The sequence below is a fragment of the Peromyscus californicus genome, unplaced genomic scaffold (assembly GCF_007827085.1).
Source record: "Peromyscus californicus insignis strain IS unplaced genomic scaffold, ASM782708v3 Scaffold_19__1_contigs__length_69161282, whole genome shotgun sequence".
Classification (NCBI taxonomy): Eukaryota; Metazoa; Chordata; class Mammalia; order Rodentia; family Cricetidae; genus Peromyscus; species Peromyscus californicus.
The window spans coordinates 51471268-51495345 of record NW_026294491.1 but is presented as its reverse complement, the minus strand read 5'-3'; the positions used below and the strand labels follow the sequence as shown (position 1 = coordinate 51495345).

General features: G+C 35.9%; 1 protein-coding gene across 50 annotated transcripts in view; it reads right to left on the bottom strand.

Annotated features, from left to right (window-relative positions):
- Rims1 (regulating synaptic membrane exocytosis 1) overlaps positions 1–24078 on the bottom strand; it is a 494312-nt gene that overhangs the window by 99999 nt on the left and 370235 nt on the right. For 14 of the 50 annotated variants that reach the window (XM_052745291.1, XM_052745292.1, XM_052745297.1 and 11 more), the window contains 4 exons: positions 20980–21162; positions 19822–19934; positions 16207–16236; positions 2832–2944 (listed from right to left, as the gene is read on the bottom strand). In XM_052745291.1, coding sequence (XP_052601251.1) covers positions 2832–2944; positions 16207–16236; positions 19822–19934; positions 20980–21162 — 439 coding nt within the window. The remainder of the gene's footprint in view (positions 1–2831; positions 2945–16206; positions 16237–19821; positions 19935–20979; positions 21163–24078) is intronic. The other 36 variants (XM_052745304.1, XM_052745307.1, XM_052745310.1 and 33 more) reach the window with 5 other exon arrangements.

Genomic DNA, 24078 nt, shown 5'->3' with positions numbered 1-24078 from the left:
ATTCAATGAAAGCTCCATTAGAAACATTGGCCTAGAATATAAATATTTCAGTTGTAGTAAATATAAATTTTTTATTTGATATATCAATGATAAAAACTGGCAATTGTTACTTTGCATCACACAATTTCATTTCTAATACTTTTTAAGATCTCTAATCTCCCGTTTGTTGGTTATGCAGCTATAACTGAAGTGTATAATTCCATTATTGAGAATAAAAATACATTATGTGAAGTCACGTTTTCCATCTTTTCTCTCACAGACAGATGGAAATTAAGATGTGCCTTTCACATTTATATTTATATAGATTAATATACCTCATATATAAGTAAATTAAAACGCAAAGGGGCTCCTTGGAGCGAAGGAAGGAGATGAGCATGGGGAGACACAGGTTAATGTGAGCACAGTTCATTGATGTGTATGTATGATGAGATCACAATGAATCATGTCATCTTGAAGTTAACTGAAAATACTGAAAATGAAAGCTGTTCTTTTTTGAAAATTATTTTCAGTTATGTGTTTGTGTGTGGGAGGGAGTATGTGCACATGTGTGCATGCAGGAACCCTTGGAGGCCAGCAGCGCTCCCCACACGTTCCTGAGTTACAGGCAGTTGTAAGCTGTCTGATGTGGGTTCCCTGGAAGAACAGTATGAGCTTCAGATCTAACCACTAAGTCAGTTCTCCACCCCAAAATACTTTGGTTTTTAAGATATTCAAATTCAATAAAATAGGGACAAGGAGTATCTATACAAATAAAGAGAAAAGCGTTAATAGGTAAATGTGAATGAAAACCATTGAGAATACAAGGCTTGGGGACTGGCTAGACTGGAGTGTGTACTTGGTGATGTGAAAACAGAATCAAGTGGTATCTAAGCCTCAAGTCACTCTGTGAGGGACTCCACTAATTTTGGTAAATGAGTTCTGTCTCTTTGAGTCTTGGAGTTCACAATGTTGGTAAGTGTTTAGGTTGAAACAGAATATTTTTCACATTAGTGTGTGTGTGTGTGTGTGTGTGTGTGTGTGTGTGTGTGTGTGTGTGTACAGGCATGCAAGTATGTGAAGGTCAAAGGACAGCTTGCAGGAGTTGGTTTTCTCCCTACCCCAGGAGGTTCTGGGGGACTGAGTTTAGGTCCCTGGACTTAGTGGCAGGCCCCTTTACTCAATAAGCAATTTTGCTGACACTAAAACAGAAGATTGAGGTCCTTCCACGATCTAATTTGCTTTCAGCAGAGACTTTGGCACCTTTCAGAAGGGTAGTTTACAAAACTACTCACACTTGGGATGTGTAGAACAGCTCATTGCACAGATTTTTCTGATGGACTGATTAATGATTAGACTCCTGGCTCGCAAGGACCCCAACAGCTTATGTGACTTCAACTATTAGAAGGTTAAGAAATCAAGAAAGGATTTCTGGATTAACGGAAGCTTTTCCCCTAAGAGGAAATTTCAACTAACGGAAGCTAACTGTGAACAAAATTCTACCCTGAAAATCATCCTGTTGTCTCATTCTTAGTGAATTTGCAGTGTGAGCAAACAAAAGCCAGGATGCTATTCACAAAGAAAGGCTAGCATGCTTGCTGCTCAGCTGAGACCACCACCACAAAGCAGAAGAAGACAGATGTGCAGAGCTGGATTTAGCTACTTCATAGGAAGTCAAGGTTTTTATTTAGCATGTATGTATGTTCATTGTTTCTCTTTACTGATTTTACGTTTTTAAAAGTTGTCTATAAGTTCTTGTGGCATCCCTGAATCAGTGGGACTTCTCTAGTTCTGTTACTTAGGTTTCTGCATCTAAGGTGTAATGTGAGACACTGTATCCAACTGCTAGACTGGGCTACTGTGATACATTGTATCCAGCTGCTCACTGGGATATTATCATACACTGTATCCAACTGCTGGAGGTGGGGCGAGAGAACATTACAGATGATAAACCGTAATCTGTTTTTGCCTCTACTGTTTGTGTTAACCAATGGCTAGCTGGCTGCATATGGATAAAACTTGATTATTTAAAACAATAGTATTTTTGAGGATTTATTTTAAGCTTAGTTTGTACTTATTTCGATTTCTAATAGGTCATTATTCCTAAAAAGGCTTCCCAATGTCAATATGTAACCAACTAGAAACTAATGTTATTTTGATATAAATTTTAAAATAAACCAGATAATGATGTAAATGTGTTTCATAGAGTATAATATTGTATATTTTAACTAAACATTAGCTACTACATTCATGGATTTCTAGTATATTCTTAAAAAACAATACTTATTAGCACTTATGTCATCTTCTGAGAGATTAAAACAGCATTTTTTTTTTACTAAAGACAGATAAGGAAGTAAGCAAATTTGTCAGACTGTATGGTTTCTGTCACTAATTCACTAGTCAATGCCACATAAATACATTTAATAATCTAAATGAACATTCTACTGTTTCATTGACAAATGGCCTCATATACCCTGTTTATTTTCGCAATTGTAACTAAGGACAATCCTCATCTTTAATACCACTATTCTTTTCTGGGTAGAAAGATTATTAAATGTAATAAATAATACCTCAATCATGTAATTAACCGTCTGAAAATATAAAGGTGTGGAAGAGATTTGTCAAGCTGTATGAGCAACTATGATGCAAGTCTAATACTTAATGACAATTTACTTTGCATCGCTCAGTGCTCTCTAATTTTGTGACACACACACACACACACACACGCACACGCACACGCACACGCATGCACACCTAGTGTGTATATATATATATATATATATATATATATATATATATATATGTATATTCTGTTTCTCAAGGGGACACTACTGGTTGGATACTTCTCATTTTACCTTGGAATATTGCTCGCGATCAAGTTCTTGACTAGACCCAGACCCTGTTGTCTGCTTAAATCGGTGCACTTTCATTTTCATCTGTCTGGTTCGCTCCTCCACTACTAAGCTTGCTGCAAAAACACACAATGGAAGCGCATTAAAACACATGAAGCACCTTTTAAGGATGTTACTGGTCTTAAGATTTCAACACTTTTGAAATGATTTGAACTACACAAAATTCACAACCAAACCACGATTAATAGGTTTAAAAAAATGTGGAATAGACAGCACTAACAACTGTTGATCTCCAGGTGAACACAATTCAAAGTACACAGAATGGGGAGCACAAATGTTAGTAACAAAAAATAAGCACCCTATTTCTTCACATCTGATGTGAAATATTTTCAACTCTCTGTATAAGTGATTACGCGGAATCACCTTAAACTGTGAAATGGTGTTTTCCACTAGCTATTGCTGGTTAGCTATAAACAAATGTGCATACCGAACACGCCACACACATATGCACATGCTTGTATGCATGCACACCCACTTGGCATCCTCAGCTAAAGAGAAGTCTCTTGAAAACCATTTTATTGATAATCATCTACTCTTTGCAGGTATTCCTTCCTATAACATGAATTTTGACCAACAGCTTTTGACGAATATTTGCTGCCTATAAAAATGGACTTACTTAGACAAAAGCAAAACTTTCCACCCTTTATGGTTTGCATGAGCCACGTACATAAATCTTGTAAATTTTGAAAAGGATATTCTCTACTTGTTAGCTCTTTTACAATATAATATGTTCAGAAATGTATTCTACTTAAGGCTTTATTATGACAAGAAGTGAGTGTGATTAGAGGGCAAGATTGTAATCTTCAATTTGACTAAAGTCAGAATCCATTATAATCTAGCTTGAAAGCTCTTTCTCTAATTTTTGTGTTTTTACAAATGGAGGGGAAAGAGTCAAGACTATAATTGTGTGTAAGTCATTCAATAGCTCGTAACTGTGCTGAGTGAGACCTAAGTTAGTTTTGTTTACAATTTACCTATTATTGATTAGTGTGTTTAACTTCTCAAACAAGTTTAAACTATACTTATAAAGTAGATGTGTGTGTGTGTGTGTATGTGTGCGTGTGTGTGTGTGTAAAAGTCTACATGACCTTTGTACCATTCAGCCTCTAAAACATATGCTAACGTGTGTACGGGAGTGTGTGCATGTGTCTGTGTATGTGTGTGTGTGTGTGTGTGTGTGTGTGTGTGAAAAGTCTACATGACCTTTGTACCATTCAGCCTCTAAAACGGGAGTGTGTGCATGTGTGTATATGTGCATATGTGAGAATATGTCTGAAACCTAAGCTTCAGCACATAAGTCATAATTTTAATCACACCAGCACCATTTTAACTTCTACCTTATTGAAGTCAGTAAACTAGACAGACTTATTCTATTACATCACAGTTCTGAAAATTAAGCAACAACAGACACATGTTTGCTTTGAATGTTGTCCTAAGAGACAATACACAGTAATTGCCTTTAACTAGAAGACGTTTAACAAACAGCTTGAGAAAAGTCATTGAGAAATTGGTTAGTTACTTGACAACACACAGAGTCAAAGGTAGCACTATGAAGTAAGCTATAATAAGACAGTTCTTAAGAACTGCAATGAAGTTGTGAAAATTAAGACAAGCAAATTCTTTCCTTGGAATATTAATATCCCTCAATTATTTAGCTGTAAAAATTATTTGTGCCATAAACAACACAGAAAGCCATATGTAAGTGTATCTTCTCTCTGCTCTCCACCTCTGTGATAAATACCTCTTAGTACCATTTTTTTTTCATTTACTTTGAGTTTTGAGGGAGCTAAAAAAAAATCTGTACCTGTACTGTATAACTAAAGAGTACCATTTTTTTTCATTTACTTTGAGTTTTGAGGGAGCTAAAAAAAAAAATCTGTACCTGTACTGTATAACTAAAGCTTAAAGCAATACATTGTAATGTCTGTTTCATAGATAATTAAATGTTAGTTTAATATCCTTGTCAAATACATTAACTTTAAAAGAACCTTTATAACACTTGCTAGACCAAAGCTCTGTTATATTTGCATTTAGTGTTTTGTAGTTCTTAATATTCCTTCCCAGAAGGCACAGGCCTGAAACAACTGGAAACAGTCTCAGTGAGTGAACTTTGCCATCCCACCCTCATTGTCTATGAAGGGTTTCGTTACCTTATGGGGTCTGCATTTTAATACTCATTATGCAAAACTTAAAGACACACCCTATGAATATACCAGTAATAAGTGAACCGAATATAACGTTTTCAGGGACTTCATTCCTAGTTTCCAAAAACTCTCATTATACTGCACTTACTCAAAGAAAGGCTAAGGAAACAACGTTTACATCTCACCAGGACCAAAGCAACCTCCAAATTAATATTATGACCCAAGATCACCAGTAGAGCCACTCAACTTTCCAGCAAATACAACTGCCATGCCATCTTCATTTGCTTGGGCTCAGATTCCAAACAGAAGCCAAGTTCACATTAAGCCTGATCATTTACTTGAGCAATCAGAAGGTACAATTGTGTCATGCTGCTCAGACTCCCTTTGTGTGTCCTCTTTTTGATTACACTATGCATTAATCTAATATGATGAAATAACTGTACAAGTTATCACATGACATTGAAATATATATATATGGGCTACTTTATAATCACACCCTTGGTGCGAATGGAAGTCCTATTTCACTCTTCTGCACACTTTTATTTCTCAAATGCACACTGAAATAAAATGACATTCTACATGGATTATCGATATGTGAAGCTAAATTACTCAAACTTCAACCTTAAAATATCAGTCCACTAATATCTGTTATTAATAGGAAAAATAACAGAAGTAACCAAGAGCAAATTCTGTCCTTGGAATATTAATATCCCTCAATTATTTAGCTATAAACAAAAAGAATCTCATATCAAAATTTCTAATATTTTATTTTGAAAAGAACAATTATTCCTCATCATTTAAAGGGCTCTACTCTTTTATCAATTTTAACTCTAACAGCAAAATTTAAATTAAAATAAAGCATTTTATAGAACAATTGAGACCCTTGCATTAAATTTACATTTTAAGACATCCTGAGTGTTTGTAGCACTTTAAATTCACACAAGGATTAAAAGGCAAATTGTCATTTATTTACAAAAATATTAGAAAAATTAATGTCTTCAGAGGTATTATCTTTCATCCTGTGATGTATTAAGTAATTAAGTAATTCTTATTTTTGACAATATTATTTATTTTAAACAACAGTTTAGCTTGTATATCATTTTCAAAAGAAAAAGGAGTTTACTATAGACTACTTTAATTATAATTGCAGATTGCTCATTAAAGTTTGTTACAATACATTAAATAATTCATCTCCTGTAGTTCCTAAGATGTAGTTAACATTGTAGTTTTATTAGTGTTTTCCTGAGGAGTTGAAAGGCTGAAATCTGTCCCAGTAACTATAGCCTCAGTATTATGCTTATGTTGGATAAACTGTGGCTCAATATAAGCATATGTTGATGTGAAGACCTATACTAAAGAAGATCCTTTTTCTTTACACCAATATCTTGTTCCTTGTTCTGCGCAAATTCAGTAATCTTTTTCAAACTAATGTTTGTGAAAATTGCCATTAAGAATGGACAGCATGGCTTCTTTTTAGGAGCCACACTTAGGATACAATTTCTCTTCTTCTAAAACTCAACAAAAAGAATTCCAATTGGAGCACATAGGGTAAGATTAGTAACTGCAACTTACAAAGTACTAACTAGAATTTTCTAATGGAAAATATTCTATAGTACTAACAATAAAGACTTGGGTTTAAGGGCATTCCCCTTAATATTCTGTACTTTGCTAAGAATTGTTTGTGTTTGTGTGTGTGTGTGTGTGTGTGTGTGTGTGTGTGTGTGTGTGTGTGTGTATGCCATGGTGTGGGAGTAAATATCAGAGGACTATTTACTAGAGTCAGTTCTTTCCAGCATGTGGGTCCTGGGAATTCAACTCAGGTCATTGTGTCAAGCCTGTGGGCCAGTTTCTTTACATACTGAGCTATCATGGACCCACAATTCTTAACCTATTGAAAAAGTACGAATGACTTCACCTCATTCATAATTTCAAAATGATGCATGATTGAAGAAGGACAGGATTTCTGAATCTACAAACAAACTAAAACCATTTGAGAATTTTTGCCTATACATGTATGTATTTTAAAAGCCAAGGAGCAAAAGAATCATTTTATTTTTGTGTGTGTGTGTGTGTGTGTGTGTGTGTGTGTGTGTGTGTGTGTGTGTATGGTGAGGGTTGGGGGGGTGTTTGCACATGCATATATGTTCAGTTGTCCAAACAGGCCAGAAGAGGACCCTGGATCACCTGGAGCTAGAGTCACAGGCTGAGCTAGAAACCAAAGTCTATTCTTTTGCAAGAGCAACTAGCACTTTTAAATGTTAACCCATGTCTCCAGATCCCCCTTTTGAAATTTATTTCACAAAAAGTACTATTGAAAAGATGAACAACTCTTAACATTAGTTGAATATTGAAATATTTATATATCACTTCCAAAGACAATGCTATTTTTGAAATATTTTTCATGTGATACTTATGTGTGATTTATTAGCATTCCAAATTAAAGTTTTCATGAGTTTACATTTATGTAAAAATGAATCTATATCAATTTCAAAATCTACAAAGCTAAAAATGAACACAAACTTAAATTTTAATATTTGAGTTTGGCGAAATGGCTCAGAGATTAAGAGCAGTGGCTGTTCTTCCAGAGGATCCAAGTTCAAGTGCCAGCCATATGTAACTCCAGTCCATGGTATCTGATGCCCTCTTCTGGCCTCCATGGGCACAGCATATATGTGGTGTATGCATAAACATAGGTACAGGCAAAGCACCCACACTAAAACTTCTCATATTTTTTCAAGTGTTTCTTGTGAAATACAATTTTACACGGACAAAGTGAATTGCTACATTAAATTTCTTGAAGTCAAAAAGATTTTCAGCATTTGTTTTGCAAACACTAGTTCATATGAGTCAATCCTGTAGCACAATAACCCTTGAACAGGATAATTGAGTCCATTTTGGTATGCCACCACATTTCATAGTTGAAAAAATTAAAATCCCTGCTTCCTCTTTAAATGGCAACATAGTTACAATATGGAGAGATTTGAAGCTCCTCCTTTTTTCCAATGTATCAGTCAAAAAGAGAACTGGTAAATGATCTCATAGCTGAAAGTTGTCAGATACAATGTAACATAACTGTGACACTTACAGTGACTCAGGTATTGACAAAGTGTAAAGAATTCACTATCTCAAGCACTGTATTTTAAGAAGTGCATAGAGACCAATGGCAACATAAGATAGAAACAGTATAGAGTTAAAAAGGTCTGCCTAATTTAACTGCAGTAGGTAAAAATGATACAAAGTCTGAATATAAAGGCATTTCAAATATAAACTAGATCTTAAAATATTCTATCAAGTAAGGTGGGTTGGTATTTGAGGATTTAAAGTGCAATACTTGTCAACATTGCATTTTAAGGATTCTAAGCATTTTAAGTATTATTCCTTGCTTAAAATCAATGAAGTAAAAGAGTTAAGAAAGGCATGGGGCAGCTCCAGAAAAGCTGGCTAACAAGGAAGACCCTAAGAGGGATGCATGGATTGCCCTGCGAAGGGGAAATAGATTAGATCTCCATGAGTAAACTGGGGGTGAGGGGAGCAATGGAGGGTAGGGAATGGGGGATGAGAACATAAGGGAACGGAATGATTGAGCTGGAACAGGGACAGAGTGGGAGAGCAATGAAAGAGATACCATGATAGAGGGAGACATCATGGGGGATAGGGAGAAACCTGGTGCTAGGGAAGTTCTCAGGAATCCACAAGAATGACCCCAGTTTAGACTACTAGCAATAGTGGAGAGGGTTCCTGAGCTGGCCTACCCTGGTAATTAGATTGGTGAATACCCTAACTGTCATCATAGAGTCTTCACCCAGTAACTGATGGAAACAGATGCAGAGATCCACATCCAAGCACCAGGCCAAGCTCCAGGAGTCCAGCCCAAGAGAGGGAAGAGGTATTCTATGAGCAAGGGGCATCAAGATCATGATGAGGAAACCTACAGAGAAAACCAAACCAAACTAGTGGGAACTCATGAACTTTAGACCAACAGCTATAGAGTCTCCATGGGACTAGACTAGGCCCTCTGCACAAGCAAGACGGTTGTGTAGCTTGATCTCTTAAGGGGCCCCTGGCAGCAGGATCAGGATATATCCCTGGTACATGAGTGAGTTTTTTGGAGCCTATTACCTATGATGGGACACCTTGCACAGCCTTGATGTTGGGGTGGGGGTCTTGCACCTGCCTCAACAGAATGTACCAGGCTTTGCTGACTCCCCATGGGAGGCCATACCTTGTTGAAGGAGGGAATGGGGGATGGGGGAGAAGACTGTGGAGGGAAAGGGAGGAGGGAAGAGAGGGGGATCTGGGGTTGGTATGTAAAATGAATAAAAATTCTTAATAAAGAAAAAAGATAACAAACAAAGGTGTGGAAGTTGACTCGATCTAAAGCTGACTTATTATTCTTCAGCTCAGTGGTTCCTAGAATGCATCTATCTGGAGTTTCTATTTGTAGAGAGAAGGGAGTCCTCAGAGAACCTCTCTTGCAATATTTTTTTTCATATTTGTAAAAAAGAAACTATAATGATTCATTCTTTGGCTCTATTACATTCTTTCCAACATTTTCTAATTCACCAACTTAGCCAAACTATAGGTGTTACAAGAAAAATGTGCTGAATTTGACATCATTATCTCTGTCGTGTTTTACAAGGAAAAGATGGTGTCTTCCCTTGATGATCAACCTTACTTTCAAACTTACACAAGCTAATGAGTTGACAGATCCTTACTTAACTTCTACATCAGCACTGCCATCTATACTACACATAAAAAATAAAATCTGTAAAGTTTTTCACCCTGTGTAAGTTCCCCAATCCTAGCAACTTGCCTTAAATAAAATGCATTCCTGTGTGCAAGTATAGAAATCTTTTGTTGTTCTTGGATTGCAGTGGAATAATCCTTTTGTACATTGTAAAGACTTGTCATTCAGATTGGTTTAGTAAAAAGCTGACTGGCCAGTCCTCTTAGATATTAACCAGTATTCATTAATAATGGAGACAGTGGAAGTTTATGATTATCCACTATAAGAATCATAAACAATGGCAAGCAAATTAACACCCTTTGAGTGAATATACCACACTGGCTTAGGGAAATTAAATAAGACACTCCATTATATCTACATAATTGAAATGGGACACTGGCAGAGGTGAAGAAGATTATTTACACAAATAATTACTCAGATCATGCCACAGCCACATGACCTCACGTTTTACTTTAGCATGTTTATTTCCAATAGACTTCCTACAGAGCTCTAGATCGCCAACCCCATGTGAAAACTTGCAAGCTCCAGCATACCGAAAAAACCTGTCCCCAACAGACAGGGCCAGCTCCTGATGGAAGAATCATTTACCTAGCTCTTCTGTGCTACGCTAGGTGTCAAACATCTGCCACAAAGAAATGAAGTTTTTAGAACATTACTCTTCCTTAAGAGGTATCCCTGATACTTTTGCAAAGGCCTGCCAGGGCAATTAGCTGTCTGGAGTGAAGAGGAACCAGTCTTTGGGGGACATTTATTTTATCCAAAATGACCTCTAATGTTTAGCCGTCACACTCAATGTTCCAACAACACTAACTACAAATAGACTCTATTTGGGCAGTCTTGATGTGACCTAACTTTGATAGACGCAGCTCCTTTGGACAGTCTCTTTCCCATGTCTGCAGTATTTGAAGGACATAAACAAATAGTGCACGTTAAGGAGACCATCCACAGTTGGACACCTGTTTAATTTGATTTTCCTCTTCACTTCCTGTGGTGATATTTTATTTGAGCTCTAACCAATAAAGCTTGCCTGGGGATCAGAGGAAAAAGCCAACTACTGTATTAAACATAGAGGTCAGGCAGTGGTAGCACACACCTTTAATCCTAGCATTTGGGAGGCAGAGATTCATCCAGATCTCTGTGAGTTCAAGGCCACAGTGGGAACAGAGCCAGGTGTAGTGGCACACACCTTTATTCCCAGCACTAGTTAACCATGGAGGACTGGAGGTCTGTACAGCCAGACAGGAAGTGATAGGGCTGGGTGGAAAGAGGAAGTGATGCAGCTGGGCAGAGAGAGGAAGTAAGATGGCAGGGCACAGAAAGGTATGTAGGCATGAATATACAGGAAGTAGGTCTCTTGGGCTGAGGATTTCCTAGCAGTAAGAACTTGTGGCTGGCTTATTCTATCTGGCTCTGGGTTTTTTGTTTGTTTGTTTGTTTGTTTGTTTGTTTTTGTTTTTATTAGTAAGCCCATTGAACAATTTGTATTACAACTTCCTTTACAAATCTCAGGAGGAAGGGTTGAACAAAGTCTTTGATCAGGTACACCTTGCAAAGATTGTTATGTGTGAAATATCTAGAAGCTTTAATGGCTATCATAACATGGTTGCTCGTAAATACACTGAACTGAACAGAATGGGGAGGCCCAAACCACACCTTCTTGGTTATGTGATGTGACCCTCTGAGAAGCCAATTTTAAAGAAGCTAGGATAATACATAGGTAATTAAATGCCCCTTTAATATGGAAAATTCAAATCATTATTTATAATATATAATCAAGTAAAAATATTGCATCTGAATTATTCAGCCCGGAAAATTAAGGAACCATGAACCATCAAAAATTATTCTCTTTCCTTCTCCCCTCTCTCTATTGGTTGGCTCGTCTTTGCCCCTCCCACTGCTCTTTGTTAATCTTTTGAGGCCACAACTAGGGATGGAACCGAGGGTCTCATATACACTGAGCAAGCACACTACCATAGAGTTGCATCTCAAGATATTAAATATTATAAATCTTAACCTACAAGAACAGAGAGTGACTGGCCTGGCTTCTTATGCTCTCTGTTAAATAATAATTTGTAAAAAACAATTACAATATTTTGGTCCTATTTAAAGATAGTTAGGAAAATGTGAAATTTTGAAATGACAAATTTGTTAACATAGAACTTCAAGCATATTTCTTCCCATTTTACCACTATAGCCTACTAGTATTATAAATGGTTAATGATCTATATTATAATTAATGCAAAGTAAGAAACTTTTCAGTTTTCACTTTTATATAAATTCAATCTAATTAAGGTTAATGCCATACTTCCATAAATTTTGTTTTGCATAACTTAACACTCAAACTCTTTCTGTCATCATTTAGCATAGAAGAGTACAGGCAATATACTTTAGCATTTACTCCAGAACTTAGATTAAAAATGTAGTTGACTAGAGACAGCTCTTAATCACCTCTTACAATCTTGTCACAATAATTATTACACATTTCATTAGTTGGGTAGAAAACAAAATGCCATTTGCTTTTTGTTCCTTTGAAATAATTTAATTACTAGGACTTTAAATGTCTTTCATTATCCAGGTTTATAAATTACACATGCTTTATAATTAAGGGCACCATATTTGCAGAAAACATAATGTAATATATTCTGTAATGATTCAAAATTGCTCCCAGGAGACAGAGATAATGCACTTAAGAAATACCATCTAAAGGCATAAAAGTAGAAATTTATCATGACAATAACATTTTTCTCACCTTGAAGTCATTTAATTTCTGGTTCACTTTTGATCTTCTTATATCATTATTTCGATGCCCCCAAACTACATTCATGGGCTCTTTAAAACTGTCCAAGAAATGTAGCAGAGAGGGAAAAATTGGCTTACTTTTAGAATGAATGATTAAAAATAGGCCTAAAAGCAGTCTGTGAAACCTAAAATGATATTATCTCTCAGCTTTCTACATAAAAGGAGTCGAAGGTAAATTAAGTTGTGTGAGTATTTACCTATAATTCTTCACCTGAATTTTCAATCCCAGATCGTAATGTCTAGGTAGCATAGAAAGAATCTGATTTTTGTTGTTGTTGCGTGGGTGATTTAACAAGAAGTCAGGCTTAGATTTAGCTGAGTGGTTCACAGCTGAGGCAGCAGGTGAACATATAAAAACCAAGTGGCCCTCTCTAAGATCAGTGTGCCATAAAAGAGTCTGTTGTACCTCTAGAGCAAAGAGGACAGAACACAGACTAGATGACCAAAATCTGTGCCTGCCTCACAGCACCTGAGGCAGGTCACTTAGACCTTAAGTCTCCACTTCTATTCAATGTGAGTACTATACTGATGCTACTCTGTGTGCATAGTAGGCACTCAATAAAAATAGTCACTGGGTTCATGTAGCACAAAGTAGTTTTGAATAGGATTCGTAGAGGAGGGCTTACCACTTACCAAGTGAGTGACTGACAAGGGGGTCAGGTTTTCAATCTACTGAAGCTTTAGATGTCTCAGGAAATAAAGGATATTAATACTTATATCCCGGGGTTTTTTGAAAATATGAGATAATGAACAACACTCTTAGTTGAGTGATCAATATATAGTGAATGGTAAACTTTGTTTATCATTAATTATGTTCTGGAACACTCCCAGGGTATTCTTCTATAGGTAGAGTGGCCAACTGTTTCTCTAAAACTGCTACAATTTTAGCACTCACAGCGTTGCATAATCTGTGGAAAACTGGGGTATTTAGTTGTAAGACAATTTTACTTACAAATCATCAAAACAAATGCAAATTGATGAGTTTATTGGCCTCTATCAGTCCTATCACTCGCTTTCTCAGGGAACAAGCATTCAAACTCCATGAATTTCCTATTATATACTACAGAAGAGAGTCTGCAGCTTACCGCTATGGGATTTCATTTTACGGTAAACATGTCTTTCATTTTCAACCTCAAACATGACTTTGAAGAAAAATCTGAACTTGCTTTAAACCTTCTGGGCTGTGAGGGCCGCTGTTAGTGGTTACACTGCCTCACACTCTAGAAGAAGAACACACCATCCTGGCTGCTGAGTCTTGCTGGATAAACTTTCCTGTTTACCTCTTGTGTTGATCTAGTTATACATCTGTTTTGTAAGGTATATTTACGTTCTGTCTCTAAGACTTGGCAGGGTTGTAACATCTGTCTGCCAGGGCACACTGAACGATGAAAACATTAACATTTGATGTAGTCTGTAGCAAGGTTTAAATGTGGATTCTTCATATAGACTTTCTGTTGTATTACATGGAGAGTTTGTAGTAGTCAACCTGGCTTTTGGTTGATAAGAAAAGACAGAAGACCTCTAATTAAATGTTCTTCTAATTAATTGTTGGTCTGCATCTTTTGGAAATTGAATTAAACTCATTTCCAATATAAAATCCAAAGGATTTGGAGGTGGAGACATGGCTCGGTAGTTAAGAGCACCTGCTGCTCTTCAAAGGACCCAAGTTCAGTTCCCAGCATCCATGTCACTGGGCTCACAACTGTCTGTAATTCCAGCTCCTGGGGAATTTGAGGACTGCAAGGATACCTGCCCCCACATGGAACAACCCACATAAGTAAAAATAATAAGTACATCTTAAATAAGTGAATCTTAATAAAACAAAAGAAAGATTTAAGAAACTGTCTGTAATTCCAGCTCCTGGGGAATCTGAGGCCTGCAAGGATACCTGCTCCCACATGGAACACCCCACATAAGTAAAAATAATAAGTACATCTTAAATAAGTGAATCTTAATGAAACAAAAGAAAGATTTAAGAAACAGTCAAAGGATTTTACCACATTGTTAACCTTGCAAACCTAGCAATATTCTTCTGAATCTAAGAAAAAAACACACCGGTTATATTTGTACTATTGAATATAAAGTTGCTTCTGATACCTAAATTAAGAACACAAGATGGGCATGAGCTTATTGAAACCTAAGATAGCAGCTTATTCATTTCATGGGAGAGCCTTTCACTTTAGTTACTATTTGTTCCTAGTACATAAAACAGTATATGCTCAGATGGATACCTTCTGTGCCTGACATATAATTCCATTCTGTATAACTTCAGACAGAACAGAACTGAACAAAATCTCCCATACTGAGATTCACAACATATCCTAGATGTATTACGAGTTATGAATAATACATTTGGTATTTGAGTTTATTAAAAGAAGATTTTCAAAATGTAGTGAACGAAAGTGAATAATAAGAAAACACCTTTTTGTTCTCCATTATTCATAAGTAGTAAAGGGCAGGGATCTTTTATTTTTAATGACTCTGTGTGTGTGTGTGTGTGCATGTGTGTGTGTGTGTGTGTGTGCGCGCGCGCATTCATGAGCACCACTTGTGTGCAGGCACACATAGAGTTCAGATGAGAGAACTGGGTCCCTGAAACTAGACTTCCAAGGATTTTGAGTTGCTTGATGTGAGTGCTGGGAACTGAACTCAGGTCCTTGTCAAGACCAAAAAGTACTCTTAGCCACTGAGACATCTTTCCAACCCCAAGGCCAGAGATCTTGAATAGGGACAGTGCTGTTGTCATGACTAACTTGACAGTAACTACAATAAACCAATCAATTCAAATTGCTTTTAAATATCTGATAAAGACAACTATCAACAATACATAGTTAAAGCATTATTAAAACACTATTAGACTGATTTATACACTCATATTAAAAAATCCTCAGGCCACGTATAATTCTGAAAAAGAGTTGATATCAGCAGTAAAAACTTGAGGATGGAAGCCAGAAATTCACTTTAAATTTAAGTGCAAAGATTAAAAATAATTTTTGATTAAAAAGCTAAAGAAGATATTGAGGACTTCTCAGGAGAAAGGGCTGGATGAATTCTACTTCCCATGTCTCTCAAGGAGACAGGATTAATAATAAAACCAATCTTGAAGCCCTGAGCATTTAATATAGGTAGCATTTCTAAACATGCCTGACTGTAGTGAAGTTTAGAAACTCCATGAAGCTCTGCTATCTAGACAATAAAACACAGAGACTTTCTATTCTGCACAATAGATATTAGCCAGAGAGGATTATGGGAAATCAGAATCGAATCCTTTATCTATGAGAGCAGGAAAATAGAATCAACCCAAGGAAACTCAGAAAGAAATAAAGACTATGCCATGAATTCCTATAATAAAATAAAATATTAGATTGCGAGATTATACATTATTAGTTTACAGAATTGTTTTACTTATCTATGTAGATAAATGAATTTTGCATCAATACAATTTTTAGTTTTAAGATGTTTTCCTCCTTGATCTATACTTTGGGTAATATGAAAGAATTGATAAGTGGCACAATCACTTCAGAGAAATAGCTACCTATTAATTTCAATCATTATTCTAATAGTTGCATAGCTCTTACATACTATAAAAGTAACAGTATGAATGATTAAAAATTACATTAATATTTACCTTTAGTAGGAGAGTTACATTTTTCTTGTTCTTCAATGAATTAAATGCACATAATGATGGAAACAAAAGAAAGAAATCAGCAAATTTATAGTTAGACATGGAAATGTGAACTAACAAAATGGCATGGATAATAAAAATGCATAACGCATAAGGTGACATGGTAAACTGCAATGATAAACCATGAGAAAGTTTCACATATGGTATTGAAATTAATTCAAAAATGAATACAGCAATTCAAAGATTTAAACAAAACAAAAATATCGGGAAAATAACTTGTCTGATATTCCCAACGCATATGCTACAGTATGTTTTCTTGACTTTTAAGAACTGCATAATTTGGCAAAAGTTTTACTAAAGCATTGTAATTTAAATCCATCACTGTTTTACACTGTAGAGATATTGAAAGCATACTTAATCTACGCAGACACTTTAATTGTAAAATTGCCACTTCCTATGATTTGAAATTCCATGTGATTAATCCCATTTTCCTATTGAATAGAAAATATATAACCTACAGCATGGAATGAAAACACTTATGAAGCATTTTCTGTGTGAACAATGTATATCTCAATTTAAGTAGTCTTTCCCTTTTCCTCTTATTTATAGTAAATATCTCAAGATAAATTTACTAACATTTTTTACAGATTACATATATTAGATATTTCATAAAACCTTTTTATCTACCTCTTTGCTGTTATAGTCTTTAGTGCAAAATAACTGGTCTAGTCACATCTGAAGAGAGGTGTCAGTATGGTCTCATATTTTGTGTAGTACATGCAAAGTCAACATTGAACCACTGGCTTTCCCTTAACTGTTTGTGAATGGTCTTTACATGCTTCACTAAGAAGCATCAGTGAAACGCAGCTAACTGACCTGTTTCAGAAAATTCACATATTTTTATACAATCATTCATGGCTGCCTTCATCTTTACTCTATGTAAAATGATACTGTATTGTATTCAATATTGATATGTAATAAAAAATTTCAAGGAACTCTCTACTTTCAATTTTTAGAAATTAAGAGTACTCTAAAGTATACAGTATATTTTAACCTGCTTTTATCTCAAAATATGTACTGTAATTATCTGTTTTTCCTGACACCTACTTTTACATAACCAGATTTCATGTATTTGGCTTTTACTCCAATTTCTTAAAGGGAATTTTAAAATATTTTTCAAATAGTAAATAAATATATCTTTTAAAATGATAGTCTTTAAAACTGGAAAATCTGTTCATAATATAGAAGATACAATAAATATAATTGATAAAAATTTAAAAATATATCCATCAAATCATTTTTGCATACAACCTAAAACAATAATACAGATAATCATATACAGAAAATGCATTAATAAAATTAATTTTTGATTGTATCAAGAAATTATATTACTATCTAGGAAACTGAACCACTGACAATACCTTGTTCTTACCAATTAGCTTTTTATCAACTGAATTCCATTTAAAAACAGTCAGTCAGCCCTTTATAAGTGATTAAACAGGAAAAACCAGAAGCCAAGGGAGTAAGAGCTTAAGAAATCACAAACAAACTTCAGCTGATGTTAATTCCCACACGAAACAGCACTATATTCTAACAAACTCATCCAAAGGGAAATGAATGTCACAAGCATACCACCTTAAGAACAGTGGACTTCATCATAAATAAAATGTACTCAGTAATGTCTGGCCCATGGATCAAATTACTTTAGAAAACAATTAAGGACAACGGTGTCACGTGACCTGTTCAGTATGAAAACACCCATAAGAAGATGACAGAAGACACCATTATGATTTACCACAAGCCCCAAAGCATGTATCAATATCATGAAGCACACCTCGGAATGCTTAGATTGAATAGTACATGATAACTGTTCCAGTCTAAAATCTCTGTCTATATTAGAATGTTTCAGGAACCTTCAGCAACCAACTGTGTTTACTAAAGTATTTGTTACAATAAATATCAAAATAACTCCCACCCATCCCCTTTTTCCCACCTCAATTCAATCCTTACACATGGTTGTTCTCTCTGAAAGACAACTGTGAATATGAATATCACAAACAGGAGATATTAACAATGGAACATAAATTTAAAAAATAAACAGATGGTCCAATTGATTGTTGCCGAAATATTACTATGATCCCGCTGTGTACCCTCATATGACATGGAATGTTTTACTCACAACTGGAGGAAATGCAAAGAATTTTAGGAACACATGACTTGCTGAGTTTCAGTGTGACCAGCAACACTGGATTTCTAGTGAAGCATCCAAATTTATAGTTTGTTCAGTTGTGCAACAAGAGTTCATGAATGAGTAAGTTAAAACACCATCTATTTGTTAAAATATTAAACTTTTGATGGATGTATTGCTAGTATAGTTCAAATGACATTGATTTTTGTCAATCATCTCAAAATATTCCAGGGGAAAAAAGCCTGTTAGAAATGTGGATTCTATAATCGATAACTAATATTTTAAAAACAATTTTCACCAGGACTGTATTTTGCTAATTAACTAAATGTACACATTTACCTCACCCTTGACCACTAATGCATGCTGTACCAACAAGAAACATGATTTTAAAAAACACAAATCCGGCTGTTGATGTAGCTTTTATGGTACCTTTTGCAGTATTGAATTAGTAAGTCAACACCACTTATTCACACTGAAGTCCCTATTATCAAGTATTTTGCATGGTAAAACAGGCCACTTCGATCACTGAAGCAATGCAATCTTTGGAGAAATGCGACTTTTACAGCAGCAACAAGCAACATGTTGGAGAAGTCCTCAGGAAGCTAACCTAATACTCTCAGGGAATTTCATAGGGACACAGACTGGCAGTAGATGTCTCACCATGTTCATTGTTCCTGAACCACAGCCCTGAACTAGAGAAAAATTCAGTGATTCTTTTAGTCATTGGTAATCAGTGCAAGAGAAAATACTGATGTCATTGACCTACTAAGAAACGAATCAGGAAAAATAATATTTTAGTCCAGCATTTCAAACATTTAACTCATGTTAATCTTGGACTCTACTATCAGAACACATCTCCCCTCCCCCAAGCACACACATGGCCATTCTCTTAGGAAAACAACCCATGTACCCTCAATGTAAGAAACCCAGACGATGTGGCTCATAGGAAAATGATAAATATTTGTTCTGAGTAATTTTTCACCATCAAACTATTTAAAACTCAAGATATTGGCAATGGAGCTAACATGGAAAATACTAACGCACCACTCAATGATCATACTTAATTTTTAAATATATTTTAAAAATATTAGGCAAGGCCTTTTTCCTGTACACAAAATAACAGATATTACTGAGGGTTTTGAAAACATGTGTCACCTAGTTTTATGCCTTTGCAAAACCATTCAAGGCCCCACCCATGCTGTTAAACAACCATCTAAATTCAGTCATTCAACTCACTCAACAAACATTGATTGCTTTGTGGCATGGACCGCTCAAAGTAGGTGCTGGGGATAAAATGACACGAAACTTAAATTCCGAGGATTCAGAGAGTTGAGTCTGATCAAAACGGTGTCATTTGACTAAAGGGAGTGTGGAGCGGAGGAGTTTCTCAACTCCAGGTGTTCGGACAAAGAGCTCTCTTGTTCGGATACCTTGTTCTATACTGCCGCTTCGAACTGGCACCTGTGGAAGCTGTCTTCCTCGGCGACTGCTGAAGGACATGTCCGCTGGAGGAGACTGGGTTGGGCTTCCTTGTCGGTGCGTTCTGTAGGCAAACAGCAAAGGGCGGGTGAAATTCCAGAACAGTCCGGCAGAAGCATTTTTTGCCTTTTCCAGTCACTAATAAACCAGGCACCAAACACCTAACTGGGTTACTAGCAGCAAAATCAAGTACCTTAAACGACACATGTAGAAGGACTACTATGATAAGAGGCCGAAGGAGGCATGTACACATTCTGCATAGCAAATCCTAGAATTAAGCAGAATGTGACTCACTTTCTCTGAGGCTGTGCTTTCTTAAAGACATTCCTTTTTGTTAGTATCCTGGCAGAACTAACCACAGCCTCTGGAATATCTCAAACTGTGTATAATGTATATAGTTATGAAGGCACGTTGCCAAACAGCTGCAGCTACACATATCACGTGCCTTTTAGAGTCATTTATGACAATAAGTTCTGGATGCACAGCCTGCCATTAGTTTCCAATAAGTCGTGCATTCTTTTTAAATAGAAACAAACAACCAACCTTGAAAAGGATTTCAAATAACCTTGGACACATGCTACAGGATATTCTGATGTGAGGGTTAAAATTGGAAATGAGACTATGAGAGGCATGCAGATACTTCATTCCTGCCCAGATAAAACTGACCTCCATCTGCTGGCATTCAAACACTCTGTAACTAAAGGAATTTTAAACACTATATGGTTTTGTGAACACACATGAAAGGTTACTTTATAACATCTCTTATACTTTAATAAACAAATAGATATTTAATTGTGAGTGAACTCATCATAAAGCATTTCACATCATAAAGTCTATATGATATGCCACAAACAGATGAAAGGACAGAACACAGCCAGATTTAATTTTTCGATGGCAGCTAACTGGCAGGAACTAGAGAATACTGCCAGCACGGTGAAGATAGATGCACGTGGTAGAGGATGTGGAGAGGATTAAGTGCCACAAAGAGAAGATTAAAAAAAAACTATGGTGTCAGAATGAGTGAAAGCTTCGAGTGCTCAGGAAGGAACAACACCACACCAACACCCGGCAGCAGGACACGAATGCTGGGTTGGACACTGAATAGCAACCTTGTCAGAAGCGGAGAAGGTGGCGCCGACCCTCCAGGGGCAAGGTGGTGCATAGAACACAGGGTTCTGACACTAGAGTGCTCGCTCGACCGGGAGCGAGTGGGATGCTTTCCCCTAATGACTGGTTGATCAGTTGCTCTTGGGATTGCGTATCCCCTTCTAGAAAGGCATGATGGGAGAACCCTAAAACATTAGTGCCAAAAAAGATCTTCAGTCAGCAGGTTTCATTAACTTAATAGCAACACATTTGTCCAAGGAAAACCTGGATACTCTTAAAGTGGTTTTTTAAGTACAAGAGGAACACTCATCACACAGTTACTGAGATGGAAATGTCACTCTTATCCAAGCATATGTCACTTTATAAAGAGTCAACCTAAGTTGCCCTACTATCATCAACTTCTTATGAACCCTCCAGAGTCAAAGAATTCAATCTTTGGTGTGTGTGTGTATGTGTGGGGGGAACATAATAAAGACTTCTTGATTGAATGAGCATGTGAAATTAGAATGATGAACACTGTGGTCTTTCCATGGTATTCTATAAGAATGTGAAATCTAAATAAATGTGTGTATATTTTTTTTACAATGTCATAGTTCTACAGGGCAAGAAGTAAGTCTGTGGTAAATAGAAAACCAAAAGAGCATGTTTCTTCATCTTAGTATAAGACTAAGAAATAAAAATAAATCGTGAACAGTATTTTATTAATTTAAGCACTTGATTAAACACAAATGGTTAATGTGTGGGTAAAACCTATTCTCTTAGACATGATGGTACCTAAAATACATTTATGAATACAATGGTAGTTATCTTCATATGTTATTCAAAATCATTATGAAGCAGTTTTCTGAATTAAATGGATACATATACATACAGGTGCATACCTCTTCATAAAACAGATGCATGCTTTTGATACTTTCATCATTTTAGAACTATTTTAATTAAGTGATGTGAAAAAGTACCTCATACGTATCATCCTGACAAAAGTTTAACAACATCTCCTCCTTTCACAGCAATAATAGAAAATGTGTTTATTGCCTTTAAGTGTGAGAATAATACGTATTGGTTACCCAAAATGCATTTATGAAGATTTTATTCCATTAGCTCCATATTACTTCTCTTAAGTAAATATTTTTTTACAACAACCCTGATTTTTGCTTCAAGCTATGTCTTCTATTTCAGAACAATGAAAAAGAAAATGTCAATTTTCAGAGAACGAGAGAGTCCAGCTTACACCTGTAACAAAGGTGCATTTTATCCTCTTGGACTGTGGATTAAGGCTTCATTAGATACTGAGTCATGCCCCGAAACCTCACCTGTCATTGCCACTTCCAACATAAAAAGAATCTGATGACATTCTACCTATTCAAAGAGTTCACCTGTTCTAATTGACTTGCACGTGAGCTCAACTATATCAAACTGAGATGGGAAGAATTTATATGACAAATTATTTCCAACACTAAACAACGTTTTAGCTATTCTTCTTTATAAGCCATTAAATTATGAGAATCAGATTGTTCAAAATACCTGCTTTGGTTGTGATTTAAAATTTTAATTGTACAGTTTTCACACTAGTAATGGGGCATCTCTTGGATACTACAATTTTATGATAATCCTACTTCATTCCTTGGTGAAATTTCTAACCCATTAAGAACAACTGGAGTGTGACCTTAGATAAGAATAATTTTGGTGGACTTTTATATTTCATCCAATAATATGAACAGGTTATAACAACCATTTTCAGAAATATATGAATGGATTCTGGGTGAATACTGTACTGCTCTATAATATGTGACTTGGAGAGCTGTGTTTGATCTGAGGGGAGGCTGGCAGATTCCGAAAAGAGCCCAACTTGTTCCAAGTCAAACATTTTGCACAAGACCTGTTTGGTTCTTTTTTTCTTCTATACAAAATAACTTTCCACTGTCCCATTAGCAAAAAAATGTTCTTGCTACAAGTCAATCTACCGAGTGCAGCCCAGAGGATGGATAAAGCCACTATGAGCAAGAGAGGGATATGGTCACAGCCTGAGTTCCAAGAGAGTAAAGTTGTAGAAGGATGACCAAAGTTTTGCAGAGGAAAGATAATGGAATTAAGTATGGTTTGTTTAGGCAAATGGAAAGGAGAACTGAACAAGAATTTCAAGGTACAACAGTGTGGAGTTGAAAGAATCAAGGCTGTTGAGCCTTTGTCATTTTGACAAAATGGGATATAATAGAAGGTAAGAATGTAAAAAGAATGGGAGAGAATTAGAGTGATCATGTTAGAGAAGGAAACCAAGAATGGATGGCAGGAAAAGAGGAAATAAGATCTAAGAAATAATAAGATAACTAACAGCAAGACCTTTAATGTTAGTTAGGGACATCTACATGCTAAGCTCTGAATATTTGTGTGCGTTTATGTGTTTACATGGATACATATGTGCATATATCTATGAATTTTTGTGCTGTTCACCCTTTGAAGTATTATTATCACTATTTTATAAATAAAACTGGGGATCATTTAGTAACTTGCAGAAAGATGAGAGAAGAATGCTAGAGACAGCATCTGCACAGGTTTGCTGAAAACCAACAAGGGCCTTCTTTTCTGAAAGGTGACAGGTGTGTATGATTGCTTCTTTACTTTTGTGCTAAATACTCGAACATAAAGCTTCAACATGCTAGAGGGACATTTTTTACTTTACTCCAAGATATTGTTACTGAAACAGGACTTGTTTTTATACCATGGGACAAAAAAATTAGAATTTATAACAAAATATAAACATGCATCTAAAATTGAGTGATTTAGCAGGGTTTAAAGGAATCATGCTCTGAGAGTTTGCAAATAAAAATGTATGCAAAAGACATTTAATAAATCTAGTTTGTATAATCTGCCATGGGTATACTCATATATGTATACAGTAGCTCACCATCTGCAAGTGTGTATCTAAATATTTACCTCTGGATTAAATCACAGCCTGACTTCCTTCACTTAACTCTACTGTGTTAAGTTGGACTAAACACACTTCACCTCAAAATCTTAGATCTTTAGCCAGATACTTCTACTTTTGCAAATAGTCCCAACTGAAGCTTTAAAATTAAGGTTTTGGGGTTTCTGTTTTTAAT